The sequence below is a fragment of the Pimephales promelas genome, chromosome 23 (assembly GCF_988280905.1).
Source record: "Pimephales promelas chromosome 23, fPimPro1.hap1.1, whole genome shotgun sequence".
Classification (NCBI taxonomy): Eukaryota; Metazoa; Chordata; class Actinopteri; order Cypriniformes; family Leuciscidae; genus Pimephales; species Pimephales promelas.
The window spans coordinates 26,005,281-26,014,116 of NC_142791.1; the positions used below are offsets into that span (position 1 = coordinate 26,005,281).

At 37.2% G+C, this 8,836-nt stretch overlaps 1 protein-coding gene across 1 annotated transcript; it reads right to left on the bottom strand.

Moving 5' to 3' along the window:
• Positions 1 to 4,923: 4,923 nt before the first annotated feature.
• On the bottom strand, positions 4,924 to 8,836 carry ube2l3a (ubiquitin-conjugating enzyme E2L 3a). The gene is made up of 4 exons (XM_039678146.2): positions 8,728 to 8,836; positions 7,713 to 7,808; positions 7,338 to 7,524; positions 4,924 to 5,740 (listed from the first exon to the last, which is right to left on the bottom strand). Exons 1-4 carry the CDS (start codon positions 8,752 to 8,754, stop codon positions 5,586 to 5,588), a joined length of 465 nt encoding a protein of 154 aa, XP_039534080.1. The 5' UTR covers positions 8,755 to 8,836; the 3' UTR covers positions 4,924 to 5,585.

Consider the following 8,836-nt stretch of genomic DNA (forward strand, 5'->3'; position numbering starts at 1 on the left):
CCGAAAAAAAAAACGACAGTGGTACCCCTTACGTTTTTTTTTTTTGGGGCGAAAAATTAAGTTTCTCCAATCTTCCCAAAACTCTGGATTCTGATAGAGGGCCATGAGACTTAGACCTGAGTGCAAAAATGGAGGCTCTAGCCCCTTCCAGAGCTGAGATATCGAAACTCAAAAATTCGGCCCGAAAAAAAAAACGACAGTGGTACCCCTTACGTTTTTTTTTTTTGGGCGAAAAATTAAGTTTCTCCAATCTTCCCAAAACTCTGGATTCTGATAGAGGGCCATGAGACTTAGACCTGAGTACAAAAATGGAGGCTCTAGCTCCTTCCAGAGCTGAGATATCGAAACTCAAAAATTCGGCCCGAAAAAAAAAAACGACAGTGGTACCCCTTACGTTTTTTTTTTTGGGCGAAAAATTAAGTTTCTCCAATCTTCCCAAAACTCTGGATTCTGATAGAGGGCCATGAGACTTAGACCTGAGAGCAAAAATGGAGGCTCTAGCCCCTTCCAGAGCTGAGATATCGACACTCAAAAATTCGGCCCAAAAAAAAAACGACAGTGGTACCCCTTACGTTTTTTTTTTTTTTTTGGGACGAAAAATTAAGTTTCTCCAATCTTCCCAAAACTCTGGATTCTGATAGAGGGCCATGAGACTTAGACCTGAGTGCAAAAATGGAGGCTCTAGCCCCTTCCAGAGCTGAGATATCGAAACTCAAAAATTCGGCCCGAAAAAAAAACGACAGTGGTACCCCTTACATTTTTTTTTTTTTGGGGCGAAAAATTAAGTTTCTCCAATCTTCCCAAAACTCTGGATTCTGATAGAGGGCCATGAGACTTAGACCTGAGTGCAAAAATGGAGGCTCTAGCCCCTTCCAGAGCTGAGATATCGAAACTCAAAAATTCGGCCTGAAAAAAAAAAACGACAGTGGTACCCCTTACGTTTTTTTTTTTTTTTGGGCGAAAAATTAAGTTTCTCCAATCTTCCCAAAACTCTGGATTCTGATAGAGGGCCATGACACTTAGACCTGAGTGCAAAAATGGAGGCTCTAGACCCATCCAGAGCTGAGATATTGAGATATTTATAATGCCATAAATGCTACGTGGGATCTGAATATCTCGGCTCTGGAAGGGTCTAGAGCCTCCAATCTGTTACAGAGACAGGAGAACACTTGTGTGTTTATCCGCTGGAGAGAGGCTCATGATGCTGAATGCTATCATCAACGGATTTGAGTGAGTGTACTACAGAAATGGATAACAAAATCTATTAAATCTTAGGTTGTAGTTTATTTGAATGATTGTAATTTCAAATGGAGAAAATACAACACTTTTCTGATTCCTGATTTCTGTGCATTTGCTGCAGAGCTTTTGTGGTGGAGCAGGACCTGCAAGGAAAGATGATGGCAGCATTTGTTGGGGAAAAAAGGTTTTAGGGAAACAAATGACATTGTGCTATTAAAATAACTGCTTTTGTGTACTGTTTGTGCATTTTTGTAGGATCTGAAATGTCTGCAGACTGGTGTGAGCACTGAGGATGAGGAGCCCAGAGCTGAATCCTGGAAGTGGTGCCATGGATGAGTCCCTCCATCTCTTCACCTGCCCTTACGAGAACCTCTATCGCTCCATCTGCCCTTATTGCCTCGGATTGTGAAGCGCTTGCAGTAGGATGTGGTGTTCAGCGCCTGTAAATACATGCTTGTAGTTTGAATAAAGCTTTGCTTTATGTGTTGTTGACTTGTGCATTTGTTTGTGATGGTTACTTTTATTTGTTCTTTTACTCATTTATTCATGTTTCTTATTGCTGTCAGTATATAAAATAAAATTATTTAATTAATTTATGCATTAATTCATTGATTGACCGACAATTGATATGTTTCACTCGCTGCATTTAGCAATATAAATGTATTCATGGATAACTGTCATATGACAAAACAAATTACATTTTGTTGGTTTTATTAAATTATTTTTTTAGTATATAAAAGTTATATAATTAAGTATTGGTCAGTATTTAATATTATTATTTTCTTTAAGTTTTGGGGTGGGCTAACGATGCAATTCATTCTGAGGTAATATTAATTTTTTAAGGAGTGATACTTACATTTTTTCGAGTATAAAATCAACAGTTTTCTCCAAAAGAGATCTTCGAGCAGCTGCCCATCTCCTTTATACAGGCATAGCAAACGCAGAGGAAAACTGTTCTAGGTTGTGCTGTCGAGTTACTGATGTTAAGAAGTGTTAACTTGTATGTAAACTTACATACAAGATCATGGAAAGATACCATGGTTGTATGTAACAATCATGACAAAACAGAAAATATATAGATCACTGGTTTGTGTACATCATAATATGACACCATAAATTATATTAAAAAAACACAGGAAAAAATAACAATAACAAGGCTAAATATCTTCATAATAGTTCATAATACATAAAAAAAATGTTTGTTTGTTTTTGTTGTTGTTATACGTCTGAGGGATGAAACGAGGTAAATTCAACAAGAAAAAGAAGAAAACAAAGGACAACATTTTGGGGATTTCTTAATAAAAAAATATTGTTATAAGAATAACACTGTTGGTCACATTAGTAGATTATAAAATATAACAACTTAAATCAACCCTAAATGTATTCACAAAATAAATGAGCAGCTGTTTCTTCAGTTTCGTGCAGAGACCATTTTTAGGTTGAAACAATTAGGCTAGGTGATTATTTAACTCACAACAGTTAACTTTATAGCAGTTAAAAAGAAGTTGGTACTTAACCGAACTTTTACCCCCGCATAACTTGAGACAGGGAAGTTCAAGGATTTAATTCATTACTTATATTACTCTCCACATTAAGTGTGATAGGTAAGAATAAAGTGATATCAGTTCATAAAGTTATAATAACATTAGACCGTTCCCCGGGAGGCACACAGAACGTTACTTACAAAAATAGTTATCAATGAAATAAATTAATTCAGCAAATAAATGTTGTACTAAAATGTAAATGTTTGACAATAAATATATAACAGCAATAGAATAGCTTCACAGTAAACAGTTTTTTTTTTTTTGTTTTTTTGTTTTTGCAGTAGGCTACTAGCCTAATGACCGTTAAAGCAAGACTATGTAAACAAACAAAAAATACATGCTGTGTCCGAAATCTCCACTCAAACCCCTACTCCCTACCCCCTATATAAGGGGTAAAGAGCTCACCAGCATAGTGGGCTCTATGCACGGCGGTATTTCCGGTGAAGGTGTAAGGATGCTCGATAACTTCCGCCGATCGTAGAGTCCAATGCAATACCGAGAATTTATATTTAATTTTATACTCCATGGTTATACTAAAGAAACGTTTAGTCACAAAAACAGATAAAACAGACACCCCTCGTTGTGTTTATGCTTCTTTTTAAAATTAGAGACGGGAGGACAGTAAATTTTGAAGACTCTGCCACAATCCCGTTTTGCCCGGTATGGGCTCTATGCACGGCAGTATTTCCGGTGAAGCATTAGGGATGCTCGATAACTTCCGCCGATCGTAGAGTCCAATGCAATGCCGAGAATTTATATTGAATTTTATACTCCATGGTTATACTAAAGAAACGTTAGTCACAAAAACAGATAAAACAGACACCCCTCGTTGTGTTTATGCTTCTTTTAAAAATTATATTAAATAAATATAACTATATATAAAATTACATCTAAACATATGTACGTTTCATTTCAAAGACTGGAGGACAGTAAATATTGAAGACTCTGCCATAATCCCGTTTTCCTCGGTTTTCCTCCGCTTTAATCTCCACAACCGGAAATGGACGAGCATCCTTGCGTCAAATGCGGAATTTATGCGTGCATATAGCCCATTCCTCCGCTTTAATCTCCACAACCGGAAATGGACGAGCATCCTTGCGTCAAATGCGGAACTTATGCGTGCATAATATATAGGGTATAATAATAATCATCACTATACATTCGGACAGCACTACAAAATGGCGAGCTCACTATATAGTCCACTATATAGTGAGTAAAGGGTGATTTCGGACGCAGCAACAGCCAATCAATGATCATCATGTTTGTAGCATGATCCAGGGGATTAAAACCATATCTATGATTAAAACGTCCGAAATATATTTCAGGCTTAGTGGAGTTGGTAACTAATAATAGTAGTAAAAGTGTAAAGTTGCATACAATGGAAATACTCACTAATGCAAGAAAAAAAAACTACCTCAAAAATCTGTGCTGTAAGTTGTTCAGTAACTCCAGTTGGAATTTTCACCCCGATATGGTGGCCGCGCTACCGAAGCGCCATCTAGTGACTGTTACCAAAAAAGCATCAGAGTTTCACCTCTTGTTCTTCTATACTCTTTGTTGAAATTAAGTACCTACCTACCTAGTATGCGATTCCGAACGCAGCCAGTGATTTGGCGGCGGTTTACTTCGGCGAGCACGCGCCGTCTCCCTCGTGTGCAACCTAATATTCCCGTTTGTGGTTCAAACGAATAAAATGGCGGCCCCTAATGGTCATTATGATGATGCGCTTTAACGTTAGATGTACTGTACATGGTGTTTTGAATTTTGCATGAACTGTAGAAAAGTACAAACTAGGGTAATTTTTTAGAATCAACAAACAAAAAACACTACCTTCATTTTCATATTAATTCCATAACACCTTAATCTGAGAAAAAAAAAAGATGATTCCTTAAACCTTTACAAAACCGTATGTTGCCTTGACATGGCAAAATAATTTTTTATAAGAATATTAATTGCTGCATGTTAACCTTTACCTAAGTTTTTGCCAGTTAACTAGTGAAAAGAGGTATTTCTTTTCCTATATGATTTCCTGACAAGTAGTCAGGAAGCAAATTTGTTTAGTTTCAGATTTTGTTCTGATTCTTACTTAAAATGTTTGTGCCCCAGAAAGGTCTAGAGATATATGAGGTTCAGTCAGACACAAAGTAATTTTTGCTTTACTTTTTATGACATCATAAACATTATATTGGTGACAGTGACTAGTCTGTGATTCGATGAGTTACAAACTGAGATTATGACGAACATGAAATCTTATTCCACAGAAAACAGTGCAACCTAAGAAAAAAAAAATTAAAAAAATTACAGAGATGAGAGAGAAATATAAAAGAAACATTTGCCACACACCTTTGACATAATATGTGTTTCCATTCAATGAACTATTGAGTTGGATTTCTTCAACGTCATAAATGTGAAAGACTTAAACATTATACTCTGGTTCACCATAGTATTCTGCTATGAAAACGGTCAGATTTATCACACAGCAGATTACATGACCTGAACACATCTCTGTGCAATTTAAGAACAAATTAAAAGGAACAACCTATCCTTCCCCACCCCCAAATCTCACCACTTTTATCAAGTTCTTATTCGCACATTCCCCTGATCACAATTTCAACACACTTCGACACCCAGAGGCTGAGAAGTCACGGGTCTTTCTGCCGAAGGTGAATGCGTCTGGGAGTGTGGATGCTGGATCCACGGGGGACCGAGAGTGAGGGCGGACTGGCGGGGACTCGGATTTGGGGGGAAACGGTTTTGGAGGAGTGGGCAAAGCAGAAACATGGGAAACACACCCATGCCGTATCAGTCCACTGGCCGCTTCTCGCCGTGTTTCTTTGTAAACTCTTCTGCATTCTTAAAGAACTTTTTACGGTCTTTTGAATATTCCTCCGCTAGGTCAGCCCTCAGAGGGTGTTCTGGTTGGGGGTCATTGACGAGGGCGATGAGGGACTGGATTACTGGTGAAAGAGAGCAAAAAATATATTTAATGACAATACGATGAGCAGGGGTGGACGATATACCGGTAGCTACGATGAGTTTCGACCATCATCTCATATCTCGTGACATTGCTGTACTGCGTGCCACGGTCATGAAAGTTCGCAAGCATTTTTAAAATGGTTCAAGTGCAGTAAGCAGCGAAAGACGACTGATTTCAGTACATGCGTGTGCTGTCAGAGAGACTGTTTCTCAGCACAGAGAGATGCGCACACATGAAGACATAGCTCATAAAGCGCTTGAGAACTGAACAGTGCTTTTTTAACAGTTAAAAGGGATAGTTCACTTTGGAATTAAGATGTCAGTGTCTTTGTTTCCGCAGTATTTGCAATTTTGATATTTTTAGGTCAAACCGTTCTTGTCTGTCAGTCATATAATGGAGGTCTATGGTCACCACCTCAAAGAGCATGCAAAGAGAAGTCCAAATTAAACATGATTTAATGACTCATAAATGTAAGTACACCTTGATGGCCTAAGACACGAAACGAGCGGTTTGTGTGAGAAAACGAACAGTATTTATATCGTTTTTACCTGTTGTAACCACAGCCACGTCCAACTGATCTGAGGCCGCGGGCAATTTGGTCTGCGCAAGCCCCGGAAGTGATCTCTCGCGCGTGTACGTCACTCATTGTTTACACAGAGATATCAGAAGTGTTATCCTTCACTGTGATGATCTAAACATATTTAGATATTCAGGAAATCGCAATGGAAGACGATTTTGATCGCAACCGCGCGAGAGATCACTTCCGGCGCTTTTCAGCGCTTGCGCAGACCGAAGTGCCTGCAGATCATTTGGACGTGGCTGTGGTTACAAGAGATATAAATACTGTTGGTTTTCTCACAAAAACCGCTCGTTTCGTGTCTTAGGCCATCAATGTGTACTTACATTTACGAGTCATTAAATCACGTTTAATTTGGACTTCTCTGTGCATGCTCTTTGAGGTGGTGACCATAGACCTCCATTATATGACTGACAGACGAGAACGGTTTGACCTAAAAATATTAAAATTGAAAATACTGCGGAAACAACGACACCTACATCTCGGATGCCCTTGAGGTAAGATAAAACATACCAAAAATTTTATTTCAAAGTGAACTATCCCTTTAAATCCATCTCTCAGCGCTCATGACTGAGTCACTTTTGAAACTTTAATAAGGATACGTTTATTTTTAATTTACAGTGAAGACTATGCAGTTTTTCATAAACATTTGATACAATTTATGTAGTATTTCTTATTTAAGTTTTACATCTGTGTTCTATTGTAGTTTATTTTCCTATATTAATTCCTTTCTTTATTACTGTTAACTTGTCTTCAGTAAGCTTGAGTTTTTTTACTTAGGCTAGTATTAGATTTTGTGATATTTAAAATGGTGATAAGTATTATGAACTAAAGTTTCAATGGTATCATAAACACCTTATTTAAAGCAAAAATAACAATTTCGTTATATACATAATTATTGTGAAATAAAATTACTTGTATATCATGATATAAGAATTTGGTCATATCACATAAACCTAAAGGGGAGTGTAAATGCTGATCAAACAGTTTCGAGAGATACCTTGATCAGTTTTGGTTGCAGGTTTCCAGTTCTCAGCACTTATAACCGGCAGGCACACCTGACCTTTCTCATCAATGTTTGGGTGATAGATCTTTGTTTTAAATGTGATCTTCGGAGGTTTAAAAGGGTATTCTGCAGGGAATGTGATCTCAATCCGGAATGCACCTTTATCGTATGGAGGGTTGTCCTGAAAAACAAAACATGCGAAATGGTTCAAAACAAAGAGCTTTTCAGATTGGCCTTTAAAGGAACGCAAATGGTGGAAGTTTAATGCATGCAATTAATGCAAAAAAAAAAATGCAAAAAAAACACCTTTAGTGATATTATAAAAACACATTAGCATTATTAAAGCCAATGAGATGCCTTCAAACTTACAGGAACAATGAGTCCTTGCCAGGTCAGAATGTTCGACTCATCCACCAGAATGTTGCGGAAATTTTTCATTCCAGACTTGCGGATTTCATCAAGTTCCTGTAAAACATAGATTATGATCCACCTGTGGTGAAACTATGAGGAAACCTGACACTTCTCGAATGGTTGAGAGATTTGAGAAACCACAATGTGAGAACAAGATACTTTCGGTTTTACTCTGGTCATGTGCACAATTGTAATAAACATAAAATTATATTTCACAACCCCATAGACGCATTTACATTATAAAAAATGAAGTTATTTTAAATTAAATCTGTTAAAATGGCAGAGATTCAGGGGAAAAAAAACACTGAGAATTGTTCTTTAAAATTTAACAGGCTGCAAAGCCTTAAGAGTTTGAAATCTGACTATAATCATTCAAAACTGAAAGAATTCATTTATTTATCAAAGTGTCCTTAATCTCGAGACGATTTTGTAAATTATAAACGATTTTAACAAAGACAACAGACATACTTCCTGTTTCTCTTTCTCATTACATCATAAATTATTTTACACATTCAGACCGCCCGGAAAACTGCATCTGTCAAAGTAAACGATTTATTTAACGCTAAATTCTCCTTTAATCATTATTCGTGACTTGTTCTGAGTTGATACACTTGCGCATACGGAAGTTTCTGTCTTATCTTTGGAACTAACATCGTCTGTCAACGAAACACTCATTAATAGACGAGCAAAAGTTTATTCTGATCCACATAATAAATTAGGCTCAATCAGAACACCGTTTACTTTATTTACGCTTTATTTGACTGTTTATTTCCATTTTATGTGTGTATTCGAACTACAGCTAAGCTCGTTAGCTTCTTCCTCATCATCCTCATCACATTTCCCACTAGAGTGCTCCAAAGTTTCAGGTTTCCGACCAACAGCGATTCAAGTTCGCGATACTTCTTTTTATTTAAGTAGAACTACTAAAATCTGTATTTAGTATGCATAAAAGTGGATTTTTTGGAATATTTACCTTATGCAGTCGCCTGCTCGCTGCCATCTTGGATTTGCTTGTACCCACAATGCAAAGCGCGTTGAATTCACTTCAGGCAGTTCAAAGAAATTAATCAAATATTTAATTA

Coding starts and splice junctions, on each gene's coding strand:
- ube2l3a (XM_039678146.2), bottom strand. CDS start 8,754: ATGGCAGCGAGCAGGCGACTGCATAAG. Junction 7,809..8,727: donor CGAGCAGGCGACTGCATAAG/GTAAATATTCCA, acceptor TATGTTTTACAG/GAACTTGATGAAATCCGCAA. Junction 5,741..7,337: donor TGCAACCAAAACTGATCAAG/GTATCTCTCGAA, acceptor CTCTTTCACCAG/TAATCCAGTCCCTCATCGCC.